This window comes from Molothrus ater, chromosome 16 (genome assembly GCF_012460135.2).
Source record: "Molothrus ater isolate BHLD 08-10-18 breed brown headed cowbird chromosome 16, BPBGC_Mater_1.1, whole genome shotgun sequence".
Lineage (NCBI taxonomy): Eukaryota > Metazoa > Chordata > Aves > Passeriformes > Icteridae > Molothrus > Molothrus ater.
Window position 1 is genome coordinate 3,979,562 of NC_050493.2, and position 17,370 is coordinate 3,996,931.

The window sequence follows — 17,370 nt, forward strand, 5'->3', positions numbered from 1 at the left end:
GTCTTCAGTTCTGCCTATGATAAATGCCAAGTACATCAAAAATTCACATGAAAGATGGACTTAAATTTTTTTCCCTAGTTTTCCCTACATACATTCATAAGGCAGAGCAGGTAATCAGTTCAGAGAAGCCACAGGAAGCTTAAGTGTAGGTATTAGGAAGACCTGCAAGAAGTATCAAAGCTTTCCAATGAAAGCTCCACTGTGTGACCACTGAAACTCAGGAATCCTGGAAGTGCCACCTTGTGCTGTACTTTGTGTTTGCTCTGCCCTTCAAACACACACTCAGTCCACTAATCTCACCTTCCTCATTCAGCTACATCTGATTGCTCAACATGAAAATGAGCTGATAGGCACAGTTTTAATGGGAATAAAACACATGAATAATAGAGATAATCCTGCATTAAACAAACATTAATCACAAGTGCATATTCCCCCAGTCACCTTCAGGAGATATTATGGCAGGATTAATGAAAGTCTTTATGGAAGATAAGAAAAAGGAAAACTGCTGAATTTTAATCTTCTAAATTTAATTCCACTAAAAGAAAACATTTCTTCTTGGACTCAAATATATTGTACACACCCACGTGCAGAGCTTAATGCCTGAACAGGATCAGGGAGCATAAAACAAAAAGAGGCAGAAGATTATGGTGTCATCACAAAACACACCCCAGCAATTGGGTTACACCAACAAACACAGGGGCCTAAACCACAGCCCAACACCGTGGGCAAGCTTTAGACATCCCTGGGGTTTCCAGGAGGCCCTGGATAAGTGCTGTGACTCCTGTGACCTCCTCAGGTCACTGCTGTGACCTGCCCAGGAGCCACCAGCACATTCCCTCCCATGGCTGTGGCAGGAAGCAAAGGAGGATTCCACCCTGTGCTCTTTATGGGAGCCACAGCAGCCCCAGCACACAAACAGTGACTCTGAAGCAGGAACGTTGCTTCCTCTTGCCTGATGAGCCTCACCATGGGGAGCAGAGTGAGAGAGCAGGTGAAAATACAAAGAGAGAAATCAATAGGACAGGAGGCTTCTCTAGACCCTTACAAAATCATTTCCTGCTCTGCCAGGAAGAAGATTGTTGTAAAACATCATTAAAAAAAACCAAAAAAAACCTGAAGATTCTGACAAATACTGAAAATTAATTTTTACAGTTCTTTTTACCCAACAGTTATACAACAACAATCTTTCTTTCTCCCATAAAGATTTAGTGTCCTGCTTGGCTAATACCTTGTCTATTAAATAAAGCCAAAATTAAAGGCCTCTTTCCTGAGTATTCATCTGTACCAGGACAGTAATGCAGATTTAGTTTTGCTGCCACCAGGACAAAACAAATCAATTAGATCAGAAGTGTCCTACTTTGGTTTTCTTTCCTGACTTATTAAAGTTTCTGCAGGAAACATTCTTAACATGTTGCCTGAAGAAATGAAAATCTTTTAAAAATTTACAGTGAAAATCCCATCTACTTTGGAAATTCCAAGGCAGCCAAAACCTAGAGCAGCTGGATTCTCAGTGGACCAACTGGGTATAACGTGCAGGTACAGCAAGCAAAATTAGAAGAATTAAATAACAAATGTGGAAAAAAGAGATAGGACATGTGTTAATACTGTTTGAGACTAACTTGAAAATTGCAAACCTGGGCAAGGGATAAATATTAATGGAATTTCTGATTCCGTGTTTACAGTTTTAAACAATCTTTATGCACCTCATATGTCTTATTATTGTTTTAAAACCTACTTTTCTATTGACCTAACAGCCTTGATGTTTTGTGCTATGCTTTTCCCATTCCAGTTGTTTTCTGACTGGCACGAAGAGATATAAATAGGCTTTCTAAGTTCTAAATAAGACTTTCTTTCCCTGAATGAACTGAAATCAAAGGTTAATGCAATTCCTTTCAGTGACAACACAGAATTTTGCTTTATTTTTGTCTACGCTCAAACTTTGAAGACAGATCTTCCCATTGTAGAGATGTGTCATGGTTTTGTATGGAAGCTCCTTGATGCTCCTGGGGATGTCTGCAAGGACTTTGGAAAGTCAGCTCTGACTTTTCCCTCATTTTAAACGGCACAGCCAAGCAGAACCTGGAGTTTGGGAAGGTTCTGCAGAGAGATGGGAAGTGACAAGCGGAAAAGAGAAGCTTCAAGGGGAGTCTCCCCGAGCCTGATGTGCTCCATCACCCCTCTGCAAAGAGCTCCAGGAGGGAGTGGCATCAGCCACTTAAGGAGAATCCCAGCCAACACTTACAGTTCACTCCTAATCTAAAATTTAAACCCTCATTTGAATTTTAAATGCCCTAAGAGTTGAAAGTGAAGCTATAGGCTATGGGATTTAATAGTCATAATTATGGATACAGAATTAAAGCTAAGTGTATTTTATTAGAAATTCATGTTGCTTTTTATCTACTCAAGCTTTTTAACAAAAGACTTACGGATCAACTGATCTAACTTTTAAAATACAGAAGGAAACTGAATGTGTCCATTGTTAAAACATAAAAATCAGATACTTTTAAATAGTTTGGTTGAAGTATGGCTGCTTTGACATGACCTTAGTTTCTTAAATTCCAATAAATCAATATCTTTAAGCCACAAAAGCAAATATGACAGACACACCTGATCCAGAACTTAATTCAAAAGAAAACAAAGGGAGGAAAAAAAAGAAAACAGAAAAAAGACACTGCCTGAACATTAAAGTCTCTTAACCTATAGACATGACCAAAATTGCTCCTGCAGCCAGCAGCATCGATTTGTTATCATAAGGTGGATCTCAGATCACAAAGAATTTCTAAGGTTGTTTTATAAATACTTAACACAAAGTGGTGCATGCACAGTCACTGTAAATGCTGGGCTGTGCACACAACCAGCCTCATTAGACAAAGAGGAGCTGCTCACTCAGGGTCACCAATGTCACAATGCAAAGGCTCCAATTAGTTCTTTACTCACTTGGGCTGTTATAATAATATATTTCAGCCTGTTACAATATAGACATTACTTTAACTGAGACACACTAAGTAATATCAATTACCAAAAAATCTTTGATTGATGATTCAAATTGCAGCAGAAGTCACTTACTCAGGAAGATTCGTGCATTTAAACAGGCTATTTACCCAAGAGAACTGCACAGCAAACTGTTATGGGGTCAAAGGTTAAATTTTGCAACTGCAATTTTTATGTCTGAGCATATCTTTTCCTTGCTTTCATTCATCCTAATGCACCTATGTCATTTTTTGGAAGCTTAAAGCTTTGCATTTCTACAGAATCAAAATCCTGTTTAGCTGATCTCTGGCTGTGGTGTAGCAGTAGGAGGGATGCAATTTCTAAATTAATATTTTCTATCAATATTATTATCATAAACCAGCAGCTTCCTCTGTGCCAGATCTTTTAATGAGAAATAGAAATAACAATATAAAAAATGCAGAATTAATAAATATGGTTGGAATCATGACCTGACATTCACAAGAACAAATTAAATGCAATATAAGAAACAAGGGACTGACTGTAGGTATGTGCACACACAGCTTGGGAAAGGTGTTCTAATAACTGACTCACACTGCCATACACTGTAAAATTCCAATTTTGTGTTGGGATGTCCACTTGTTTAAGAAATACCACAGCACTCAGGTCTTATTTCAAAATGTCACACATTCTTACCCAGGTTTCTCCTAATACCATAAAATGTCATCTCCCAGTGCCTAGCACACCTACAGGGCTGGAGTTCTAACCTTTGCTTGCTGCTCATTCCATGTTCATGTGTTTGTCCCCCCACACCATTTTTCCTCCCCCTCTCTCAGCATCTCACATGGTCAAGGGCTGCTTCCAGCTCCTTCCACCCAGCCACTACAACTGACTCTGCTGTCATTGATCAAAACAAGTGGCGTTTGCACAAAGCCATGCTCAAACATTCTGTGATTTGTTGTGCTATTAGAGATCTTTTCATTTTCTAGAAAGCATTCACAAATCTTCTCTTATGTGTGTGCGGCTCATAATCCACATCCCAAAGGCTTGAAAGCAGCAACCATGAATAGATGCAGGGACTCAGGACTCCAAATCAAATCTTGCATTTTTAGGTAACTTCGTATAGAACTAAATGCTTGGGTTTAAACAGTTGCTAAATACTTGAAATGCTAAATGACTCCCACAAGCTTTAAAAAGTTTTTTAAGGGAATTTTTCCCCTACTGCTCTGTAAATGTAAACAATACCAAAAACTGTACTAGTGCTAGGTTAAAATTTTGAAAATCTTTGAGAAAAGTAATTATATATTACCTTGTGTAATAATATAGAAATTTATATCATTATCTGCATTATCTGCATACCAACCCGTACTGTAATTTCTATCTATAGTGATGGAGCATAACTTTTCCCTACCTTAAGCCTTGTGTCCCAAAAATGCAGTATTTATCTTGGTTTTCAAAAGGTACAGGTGTTGTACCTGGGCTCTCTCTGTCACACACCCACCCCTCACAACATCTAAACTCACCTGGCAAATTCTACAAAATTAGAAAGCACCAAATAAGTCGCATAAAAATTAAATTTCCGTAAGGGTACAGAAATTTCTGTTTGCATGGAGAAAACCCAGTCAATCCTCCCACATGAGAGAAAAGCAGACAAAACTTGGCTGTCTGGCACGTTGGTACTTGGCCAGCCATGTGCTGCCTATCAGCAGGAATGAGCTCTGATAAGCCAGGCTGTGGTTTAGCTCCTGTTTGATGGAATGTCTGTGGGATGGGGAGGGAGGCAGCAGGGAGGTCCTGGGGGCAAACTGCACAATCATTAAAGGGCAGTTTGTTAAACTATCAGCTCCCTTTTGGAATTGCTAGAATTGAAACAGAAAGTGTTGTGTGGAATTGAAGACAGACCACATTCCTCTAGATCTGATGGAGACGGACAGTCCCAGCGAGCTTGGCTCTGTTCAAGGATGAGTTCACACATTATGTGTAACATTTAGCTAAGGAATGTGTCTCCTATTTATCACAAACACAGGTTAAAGTTACATCTCCAGCAAAAGGCACTTCTGCTACTTAAAATTTCCATGTTAGGACCCATGTTTGGAAGCGTTAAATCTCATTATTAGCAATGGAATCTCATCTGTTTACAAAACCTACTCTTCTTTCATAATGAACCCCCAAGTCCCTGTGTCTGTATCTACAAAGCTCTTTGAGGCATTGGGAAACTGAGGGGGTGGGGTTTGGTTTGGGGTTGTTTTTTGCAATTCCACTTGCAGAGGTGATTATATGGATGTTATTTACTTGTATTCACTGGAGTAGGAGGTGATTTCACTGTCGTTGTGCAACCACTTGAATTCCAAGGGCCAGCTGCCTTCGGCAAGGCACGTAAGGACCAGTCTGTTTCCTTCCAGGTGGATCTGGGGCAAGCCCGGTTCTGTCTTGAAGAATGGTGCAACATCCCCTGAAATACAAAGGAAAAAAATGGGTTTGGAGGCTATTTAGGAAAATATAGGAGAAACTACTGATATTTAACTAATTTGTCCTCAACATCGTCATGGTAAAACAAGAAACAACACGATTCAGTTAAGGCTTGCACTGGTGCATTCATAACTAAGCTTTACCTTTAGGGGCAGAATTACCAAGATCTTGATAAACTTTGTCCTTGCCCACTCAGACAAGCTTTTGTCCATGTTTACTCTTTCTCCAGATGAGAATTTCAACATTGTCTGCTGTGGCAGGAAGTGAACAACCCTATTGGCTTTTTTCCCCCTTCTCCTTTCTGAGGATTAAATCCACTCAAAGCTTTTTTTTTTTTATCCTTTTTTTTAAAAGTTTCTTGAATAGAAACCAGAAGTGTAATCTTGGATAGAAATGATTATCACAGCAGGAAAAGTCTCAGGGTAAATGAAGATTCTTGATAGGGAAAAGAATTTAGAAAAAAACACCTCACAAGTTTAATGTATTTTTCAATGTTCTTGCAAACCAACAGGTGTTAAATTATATTACCTGAAGCCACTAACAGATTTTTGAATTAGGGTACTTCAGTAATATGCAAGGGTCACTTGTAATCTCAAACTTTTGAGTATCAAAAATAAAACACTCCAAGCAGCAAAATTCTTGATGGGTAAATTGCCAAAGCTCTGCTCAAATACAGATTGATTCTGAGTCCACACCTGCTGGAGATCTACCCCCATCACCTCTGGAAGATGAAGGCTTTTCACACTTTACATGTCAAATTTCTACTTGTAACTCTAAAGGAACTACAGGTTTAATTTTAGAAGCACACAAATACCGTCTATAACCAAAATTAGCACAGAATGGTCTGGGTTGGAAGGGATGTTACAACTCATCCAGTTCCAACCCCTCCCATGGGCAGGGACAACTTCCACTAGACCAGGTTGCTCCATCCAACCTGGCCTGGAACACTTTCAGGATTTTATGATTACACATAAAACAGAGGAGTTATATTCAAAGTCAAAAAATTTTATATAAAATATGAATAATACTGAATAAGTAGACAATACTTTAAAGTGTGCAGGGGGTGTGTGTGTACTTTATATATAAAATACAGAAAAAATCCCAAGATACATAAATGTTGTCCCAGTGCAAGTAATGTTTCAGTTGAACTTCAAACCTTCCTTTAAACATTTATTTTACACAAAAATCTCAGGAATTTTTTTACTTGGAATTTTATGTTTAAATAATTATATTTCATTTTTATACTTGGCATTTTATATATACTCAGGCATTTTATATTTAAAGAGTTGAACCTATTTTTTACAGTTTGGAGTGCCCTCATGTGCTGTTCAAGGCTGGAATTTTTGAGCCCACAGGTTCCAGGATCACTGACAGCCCCAGGACAGCCCCAGGAGCTTGGGCCAAGGGGTGCTGGTGGTGGCTTCCCAGTGACCCTGGTGTTCCCCTGGGGTTCACAGCCCAGCCTGGGGATTGCCAAGGGCTCCAAGCCTTTATCTTTCACTGTGCTCAGGGGATGTTTCTGAGTGCAGAGCACGTGGCAGCACAGGCTCGTTATCCCTGAAGGGTCAGAGCTGGGCTCCAGCTGAGCGTGGCCAGGCAGCCCCAGGCCCACTGGTGCCAAATATCTCCTGCAATGGGCCATAAATCAACCACAGCTCCCCACTCATCTGATGATTTGGATTGACAAATTCTCTCCTGAGTTTTTAGAATTTAACTTCAGGAACACAGTCATTTGTGAAGAAAGAAAAACCACATAATCTTAAAGCAATGCTTATAAACTATCATACAAAATCCAATCTAACAAACTGAATTAAAAGCTGTATTTGGGGTAGGGCCCTTTTCAGATTTGTAGCATTTTAAATAACCTGTCTTTCAAAGAAACTGATTTGTGATGAGTGCAGATCAGCAGTATCTTCTCTAAATTGGCTATATAGGAAGCTACAACAATACAACATATGAGAAAATTGGAACAGCTCCAAACTAGCAGATATTCCCAGACAAGCCAAGGAGAGTTTTTACACTTCTCCACACTATTACATGACTGAAAATATATTCTGCAAAGCTTCTCTTTAGTTGTTGTTTTAATGACTGCAATTATTGTGAAATCATCTTATCCCAATTCTCATTGTCTTCTAACTAGTAAAACCAACCAATATTCTAAATGTTATAAAGAAAAATTTAAGTTGAAGTTAGAGGGTGTTCCTGTGAAATACAGTTATTTTACCCAGAGAGAAAAGCAAATTTTTACAAAGGTATTTCTAAACAAGAGAGAAAATGTTAAATCCTGTCAAAGGTATTTTGGGGAGTCTCCCAAGGGAGCTGCAGACATTCTACCCTGGTAAGATTAAAGGTGTCAGGCTTCCTCTGGAGATGGAAAAGCAGCAGCTGGGAGCAGTGCTGGTGTTCAGGGGAAGATAACAGAGCCCAGCTGGTAAAGTGAAATGATTCGTGCTGAGTCTCCTGAAAACAACACTTACCTGCTCATGTACAGAGGCTCCTGGAATGAGTTCCCTAAACTGTTCCTCCCAAAGAAAGTTCAGTGGAATGAGTTCAGTGGAATGAGTTCCCTAAACTGTTCCTCCCAAAGAAAGCCCAGTGGAAGTGGTGTCTGCACCAAACTGAGTCATTTGTTGATCCTTGTTTCCAGTGATTTACAGACTCAGCAGCACAACCTCCTTCATTACTTACTCTGAATTATCCACTTACTCCTAACTTATGTCTTTCCAAGAAAAAAATGATGCATTTGGAAGACAAAGTGCTGTCCACAAGTCTTCATTCAGCCCTATATTTCCTACTCAAATATTCCAAACCCAGTGATGCTGCAGCCCACTCAGAGCTACCTCCCATTTAAAGCATCACAATCAAGCTGTTATTACATGAAAATGATTCTCAAAACTCAATCCAGTTCTGTTAGAAGCTAAAATTTAATAGACCTATGGGAATATTTTTATAAAGAGTATAGCATGCTTTATAAATTACCCTAGCTCTCTGGAAGATTTACTTAAACCCTTGAAGTAATTTTATCTTCTAATCCTTTATTCCTGACTTTCTCATCAATCACATACCATCAGTTTATCAAATTCAATTATGCAATCAGCGCTCACTAAATATTCACTGAAAGCAGAAATGAAAATAAAATACAGAGCAAAACTTCTTTGCAGAGAGGCAGCTTTGATGACTTTGGCATTTCTGCAGCACTGGGCTGCTCACACCTCAGGCTCAGGAACCAAGGGCTGCACCCCAGGCTTTATTTACAGCTTTAAGCTGTAATAGAAAACAGAATTTAAACCTGGACCTGCAAGGAAAGGTTTGGTTGTTATAGAGCATCCCAGGGAAACAGGAAAATTGGCAGGGAAAAAATCAAAGCTGTCTCAGAAGGGTTGTGGGAAAGAAGTAACCAGCTGAGGGATAGAAAACACAAGGGGGCAGTTAACAGGTATGAGATCCTTGCACTCGGTAATTAACTACAGAAAGGGCTCACCAGGAAGGTAACCTTGGCCAACCAAGGGTTTGGAAGCCAGGAAGGCATTTTTTGTTTTATATTCTGCAAGAATGGAGCAAAATACTAATGAAAAGACTATCTGAGTCCTAAAACCAAAAATAATAAAATACTGCAATTATTATTGTTGGCTAGAATATTTTTCTGCCTACCAAAAAAAAAAAAAAAAAAAAAAAAAAAAAATTAAGTAAGCATTCATGTTATACACTGTTGTTTTTTCTAAATGTCTTGATACTTCCAGCCTCTCTGGCTCTTCAGCGATGCTGATTTAAAAATAAAAGTAATAGTAATTAAAGAACTTTTTGAGTTGCAAGAAGGAGCAAAGGGATAAGGTGCCAATCTGTTGGCACATGTATATTTACAGCTTCAGTAAATTTTCATTAAGTCTGCTTACCAAACTCGCCAACATCCTGACTTGTGTCCTTAAAAGGATGTTGCAGATTTATTTTTATGTAAATCTCAAGAAGAAGTAGGATTGAATATGTCAAAATTATCTGGAAATTTGCTCCACAGCATTTCTGCCTTGCTTTTCTGCACCTCCAAACTGCTTGAGTTTCATTACATTGCTGGGTTGGCCCATCCAGTTTCTTTCTTTGGTACATGCAATGCTTAGATGGGTTTTACCTCAAGATAAAGATTCAGGAATAAATTCAACGACATCCAGACAGTTTTTCTTTGACTAGTGCTGACATTTAAGTGCAAAGTGGTGCTGGGTCCTCTACCCAGGGCTTGTCCCCGGCCCTGGCAGATGAGATGCACAAGATGCACAGCAGGAGAGCTGAAAGCTCCCTTGTGCTCTGTTCTCCCTGAAAATCACCTTTGGGCACAAATTTACAAACAGGACCTGCAAAAGGAAAAGGCAGCCTGGCTGGACAGCTTTGGAATGGCAACAAAAAAGGAGTAAACACTCATTAAATAGCCAAGGAACCCCAATCTCATAGGGATTGCATAACTGAATGTGACTCCAGAAACAGGAGAGCACCATCTCAAGGACCTCAAACATTTCCTCTAGCAAACAAATTAACAAGGCTCAGCTAACGATTCTGAACCCTTGAAGAGCTTACATTTGTAAAACACATAAAGCAAAGTCAGATCAAATAGATCTTTCAGTTACTACAAGGTCTTACAAGATCTTAAAAGCAGGTTGCACAGTCCTGTCCCTCAGGAATTAATAAATTTTAATTAAAGACAGAATTTGATCTTGAGAACCTCTACCCTGCAGAGAAAAGGAAAGTTACAGTATTCCAGAGAAGTGCCACATCACCCTCATCAGTAAAACCCACTGCAACTACCCTCTTCAAATCTCAGCTTTTTTTTCCTCCAGAAAAGTTGGATACCAACAGTTACAGGCAAAATCAGGTGCTCACTTCCTGAAAAAAAGATTCTGTGGTCCTGAGCACTCAGAGGAAGGAAAAGGCAGGGAGTGCTGAGAGCAGGTTGAAAGATCCCCAGTGCCACTGCTATTTGTCTTTGTTTTGCATCTCTACTTTTAAGTCACTTTTAGGTGAGCTAATATTGAATATTAAAAGTAGATCAACATGCACATAAATCAGCAATTCAGAGCAAATACAGCTCAATCACTTAATGCCAGGTGAGCAGCTGCCTTTCCATCGCTCCATTGGCCCTACAGGTTCAATATTGAAAAGAGAGTTTTGACTGAGATACATTTTTCAAACTCAAAAGAAAAACACAATGGGTTTATTAAGTAGCACACCTCTATTGATTTTAGCTTATTAATCTCCAGTCAAAACATGATGGGCATTACTGTTTCTTCATAAGCTTCCAAAGGTACGATCAGCTGACACAGGAAAATAAAAAACAGAATTATTGCTGGGGAATTCTGTGAGGAAAATGAGGTAGATAGAGACTGAATGATCAGCCCAGGAGATCAGCAATACAGAATTGGTTTTGCTCTCATGTCTGCTAGGAAAGGAAATGTGAGCCACCTTCAGGTGGGTAAACAATGACTGCCACGGGAAGAGTATCCCAAAAGGTCTCTCTGGGGCATTGAATGTGTAATACAAAAATAAAGGAAAAATGGCAGCTGGAGTCAGGAAACCCAAACTAGAGACAGGAAGAATCTTCTCAGTAATCCACAGAAATTGTTGCAACTATGGACAGCAAAATCCATTCCAGACCAGACTGAAGTTCAGCTGTGAGCACAAAGAGTCGAGCACGAGCTGCTCTGCTCTGACAGCAAACAACTGCAACCTCCTGGGAAAATGGCTTTTCTTCTTATTCCCAAGTCAGGTATAGAAAAGGTTTTTCTCTATTTCCTTTTCAAAAGGATCTTTTAGTCTTTCTATCTCAGTTTTCTAATCTTAGAGTTTCTGATATACATGCATACATGTGCTAGCTCTGGATGCAAGTTGTATTCTCTTGTGGAAATGAACTTCAATAGATTATATGGCATATGAATTTGGAATTATAACACAGTAAATCCTGGGAAATGTACCAGAAAGTCAGATTGAACTCAGATATATTTGAATCAATCTTCTTTTGAATTCAAATATTCTAAAATGCATTGGTGAGATGCTGGTGAAGTTAGTATATGATCTATTCATAAACTGTCAACAATGTCAAACATACATTAGAGCATTCAGTCACTTCAACTGTATTGATTTGCAGGAAGTCTATTTGACCCAAAATATTGGATCTTTGAGATTCAAATTTTTGTGGTTGAAAGTGTGACATAAATCACCAAGTCCAACAATTAAATTTAAATTGCATTTTACTACCTCATTCTAAACCTCAGTTGCAAAGGACTGATGCATCATAGTGAATATTTCATTAAAATATCAGGTTATTTTTCAAATATACTGCAGCAGCTAAGAATTTTCACACAATGGTATAAAGCATTCTCTCAAAATGGATTTCCTGAACTTTCATCAAAGATGATATCTGATTTTATATTGGAAGAGTACTGAAGCAACTGTATTTAAATCAGTCTTCCCCAATTTCACACATCAAGTAAATGAGCCCAAGCTGCCCATTTTTGTCGTCCTAGAGATTAAAAAGATAACCTTCTTTTTGGGTACCTCTATTATAATCCCTGAATGCAAATACAGATATCAGCTGAGGTTGATGGATGGTGCTTTTAGAGGTTTAATTGGGGATGGAATTAAATTGTTTTAGGACTCAGCACATTCTGTGAGGAAGCCCACATATTTTTAGAATAAGTGACATTTATTTCTTTTAAATGCACACTCGCAGGGAGACAAGATTTCAATGGATAACTTCTTTTTTTTTGCCTTGAACAGCTCACATAAGTAATTGGCAAGTTAGCTATTGGGTAATTGCCAATCATATATTTGATTTGGATGGAGGAAATATTGAACTAAAGATTGCAAACCTGTTGCAGCCCATCCCAAGAGGAAAACTAAACATTCTGTAATGTATAGTTATGATTAGCTTTCAACAATTCAATAGAATAGGAGTCCCAAGCGGCAAGAATGAGCGTTTCACACTGATAGTTAAGTAGATTTAATTAAAAATTCTTTTTTTTTTTTTAAATTGAAGCATCACTTCTCTATTTCTGAATTACCTAAATGGCACTGCAGATTCCAGTTGGCTTCTCTACTCCTCATTTCTTGATGCAAACAGACCAAATGTTTTTCCCAAATCTTGGCTAACACATAGTATTGCTTAAAAGAACAAACATCCTAATGCACTCCCTAGAAAATTCTATAATTCTAAGATAAACACCATGAAGTGACTAGCTACAGTAAAACCTGTTTTGGTATTTCCAATCCTTCTGCCCTGTTTTAAGGCACAAACATTTCCTGTTATCTCTCTTAGCCTTCTTCCATTTTTCTCTATGAACAGCTTTAGATGAACTACAAAAATCCATTTGCATCCTGAGACAACAGAAAAAAGCCAGAGCAGGATTTTTATGAGAAAAAAAGAAAATCTTACTATCACAGATGCTTAAAAGTCCTTAAACATAACCTGTTCTTTGTATTCATAAAATCTACTCCCTAACAGTCTGCCATCTATTTAAAGACCATCTTTTCATTCACTACACAATCACTTCTTGAAGAATTCCCTTTTGAGAAAAGATTTCTCAAGTTTTATTAGAAACACTCAAAACAGAGCCACAGCAGACTTTTTATAGGGCCTGGATTCTAAAAGAAAAAAAAAAAAGAAAAAAAGACAGTGGTTGGTAGCATACCTCCATTAAAATTCAACATAAACCTCTCTCAGTTATCCCCAAATACACCAAGAAAGACTTTCCCACATGCAATTGTATTATTCTTTTCTTAAAATTGATTTCTTTAGCAGACCAGCCAAGGAGAAAAAAAATAATGAGCTGATATCGTTTTAACTGAGCCTCAAGCAGCTCCTGATGTATTAACCTAAAATCCCACTAAGGCTTCCTTTTCCCATTTAATTTCTACACCTCATGTCTCACTTTCTGATCACCTGTAATAATTCAGTTCAGTCGGGGCAAAAAAAATTATATTGACTTATTGTTTATCAGAAGGCAGTGAGTATTCCTAACTCTGTGAATTCATGGAACACCACAGAATCCCGGGATGGTTTGGGTTGGAAGGGACCTTAAAGCCCATTCAGTGCCACCCCCTGCAATGGCAGGGACACCTCCCACTGTGCCAGGCTGCTCCAAGCCTCATCCAACCTGGCTTTGGACACTTCCAGGGATGGGGCAGCCACAGCTTCTCTGGACAACCTGTGCCAGGGCCTCCCCACCCTTACAGGGAAGAGTTTCTTCTCAATCCCATCTAAAGCCGCCCTCTTTCAGCTTAAAGCCATTACCTGCTGCAAAATTAGAAATCAAAAAGCTACATGTGATGTTCTAAAATTATGTTTACTGTACTTCATCTACAAAAAAGGTTCCAGAATTATTTTTTGAAAAAATATTCATGAGGATGTTTTTAAAAAAGTTGCAAATGCACGGAAAGAAAAGGCACATCCATACAAAGCAGGCAAATGAAAGAGAACCCATTAACTATGAAAACCAAAACAAAATCTCCAAAGAAACCTCCAGCCTCTGAATTTGGTATCAAAGCACAACCTCTGTGCTTTTCATATTCTCTTCATACAGTGATGTTTACAGAGCCTCACTCAGAGACTCGAGGAAATAAGTTGTTAGTGTTTAAACCTCGGCCCACAGCAGGTGGAAGGCAGAGCTGCCTCGCTGAAAGGGAATCCAAATATAGCAGGATTTCCTTCATTATTTTAACCACAAAGGAAGCTATTGTTGCTGCTACATAATCTACAGTCTCCAACTACAGTAGGGCAGCCTGATCACACTGATATCTAACCAGCAATTTGTAAATATATCCTCTAAATATTCCAATTGACACTGGCACGAAGGAGAGATGAAACCTTACAGAATACGTAACAGGAGAGAAAAGATGAAAACATAAATGTTCTTTCCTCAAGTTCATGCCTGCTATAAGAGGCATTCTCAATGTGCAGACAATAAATAAAATCAAAAAGATAAACAGCTGAGGAGTGTCTGGAAGTACCAGAACAGAAACACAAGAGCAGCAGGAGGAAACAAAGGAACAGCAAAGGCACTGCCAGACCTGAAAGCCATGTCAGGCACCTATTTATGTTCTCAAGGAGAATTTATTTCTAAACAGCAAAGCAGCTATGAATATCCAGAGAAGATATAAACACATCTCTTTTGATAAAGGGGGCTGGAGGGGAAATGATTCATGCTCAAGCCTTTGTTAAAAGCAATGCCTACTGCTCACTGCTATTGTTATTTTGTTTAAATGTAACTTGTAGTTTTCCTTGTTTTTTTTCTTAAACTTGAAAAATGTAAATAGGTTTAGAAACTGGGTAATGACTGCCTCAAAAAACTCAACTCAAAGGATCTGAGTGGTGTCACTGAATTGGAGGGTGGTGAGCACAGGAGCCCACATTATGCTGAGCAGAGACAGGACTGTTTGTGTCCTTGTGTGATGCTGGATTAGGACAGAAATGCCAGCAAAGCACAGCACAAAGTTCACAGGACTCGACTGAAATATTCCCACATCTTAAGAAAACTCTGGGACAGGCACCTGGTGAGCGACAGAAGCACAGAATGACCCTTGCAGAGCTCTCAGTGTATTTGTGCAGACACTCCCAAGGGGATGGATCAAAGGCTCTTTGGAATCCTCACACAAACTGGGCACCTTCATTTTCCCAAATATCACCACTTATTTCCATGTCTTTTACACCAAATCCTTTCAGAACTACCCAAGTGGAATTCTTTCACCACTTCAAGGAAAATACGCAGATCTAGAGACTATAGAATTATTTCAGCAATACCAATGAAACATGTAATTTTTTCTTGTCAAAATGGGAAGAAACATATCACTGTTCTAGCAAACATAACTGAGCTTGACATATCTGAAGGCAAAGAAAAGGAGTTAGTTGATTAATCTGGATATTTTATTTAATTTTCTTTAGGTTATAAATAAGCAGCAAGTTAATACTGTTTTCAACTTTTGACAGTTCTAATGTTAATTACATATACTGGATTTTACAAATCAATACTTCTTACATAAAGTGTTATTTAACTTGTCAAGTGCAGCAATAGATCAATGCATTTACTGTTCTTGCTAACATTGATGGATGACATACATCAAAAGCATATGTAAAGGAAAAATAAAAGACTTATTTGTAAGCCAGACAGGGTTAAGCCCCAGTTAGGCAGATGGGGAATTTAAACAGTGTTTTGAAAATAACATCTTACCTTCATTGAGATGTGAAAAGTTTTCTTCTTGTTTGGGTTTTTGGAAGTTTGGGGTTTTTGGAGTTCAGGGTTTGATTTGGGCTGATCTGTGGGGTTTTTTTTCTTTTAATGCTAAGGCCTGCAGCTCTCAGCAGCAGACTGCTCTGTGTACAGAACTGTTATATTACATCTGGGTGTCCTGTAGGATACAGGAACAATGAATTGCACCTCCCAAACTTCAAATATATTTTACTAAAGAACCACATTCCCATGTTCAGCACACAGCACTTCCATCTAAACATACAAATAAGGTGATAAAAAACCCTAAACAACAGTTGATAACTACTTCACTATTTGCAAACATGCTACAGTTAAAGTCTTTAAAATTTTAAAGGATGTACATGAAAAATTTTGATCATAAATCCATTTTAAAGACTGCATTCACTTCATTATGAGCTGTAATAAAAGAAAAACTCAATCAAAAATCATCCTAAGAGCCAGTACTACTGCACCTGTACATCCTGAAGAGAGATACAGGTCACAAAGTAACTAATTCTCATTATTCATTTGTCCCTTTTGTAAAGAAGACATAAAGTATAATAAACTATGAAATCCAAAAGAACTGAAAGCTATTTATTACTCTGTATGTAACTACAGTAAATCAATAAAATATTGGTTAAAACCCATTATCAGAATTGTGTATATCTACAGAATATATAATCATGTACTAAAATAGAAGGGGAAATTGTTTTCTTTCTATTATAGATAGATTTCTCAGAACACAGGTAATAATTGCACAATATGTTATTTCCAGTGCACAGAATGACAAAAAAGTCCTTTTGCATTAAAAATTGTCATGAGGATGGTTTTCTCCCAATTGTAAAAGGTAATGAATGTAAACTTGATGTGGTATCCTTTGGTAGTAATTCATGTAATCATTATATTTTGAGTAATTTATCTGAATAGAAAATAAAAAGAGACCTCTGTTATACCACCACAAGATTCAGTGAAGTACAAAGAGGCTCTACTCCATCAGCTCTGCTATTTTGGATATTATTTATGAGAAGTAACAAGCAGTGACTACAATCTGCACATTGTCCTAGCATGTTTGAGAAATAATTAATAAAAAGGAAAAACTGAAAAACAATGGTGAGTCTAAGTCAGAGAGAAGATTGTAAAGTTGCCTTCAAACCTTGGAAAAAGATGAAATGCTATTTAACAAAAAAACTTAAAGCAAAAAACTATAAAAAAACCACTTACTCTCCATGCTAACATATGTCCTGCAGGACCTTGTTAGCACCTTCAATGAGGCTGAGAGTTAATGCAAAAAAAGTCATGAGGTTGTCTTCAGAGTTGGAGTATTTTGTTTAAAATAATCCAGCAAAAGACTTCTCTTCACAAAAACTCTTCTGAACTGTTAGAGGAGACTGGGTATGAAAGAGGGAGGGGATCAGCTGCCTCACACCCAGCCTGGGGTTGTACATCTGCAGGATTGCCTGGGAGCTGTCAGACACCCGAGCCTTGAGAAAAGATCATCCAGGTGAAAAGTGGGAATTGAGCAGGTGTAACCTTTGTGTCCCACAGGGAGCTGTGAGCGAGGAGAAGGCAGAGCCTGTGGGGGACTGGCCAGGAGATCTCACACAGAGCACTCGGTGCTCACCCAGAAATCCAACACCAGCCTTTGTCCCATCCCACTGGCCCACAGCACCAGCCTGGCAAGGAGGAAACTCCCAAACCCTGCACATTACACTGACCATGCTGGATCCAA

At 38.5% G+C, this 17,370-nt stretch overlaps 1 protein-coding gene across 1 annotated transcript in view; it reads right to left on the reverse strand.

The window, feature by feature from the left end:
- The window catches only part of SDK1 (sidekick cell adhesion molecule 1), a 382,295-nt gene that overhangs the window by 270,279 nt on the left and 94,646 nt on the right, over positions 1 to 17,370 (reverse strand). Inside the window, 1 exon segment of the mRNA XM_036392619.2 lies at positions 5,242 to 5,401. Coding sequence (XP_036248512.1) covers positions 5,242 to 5,401 — 160 coding nt within the window.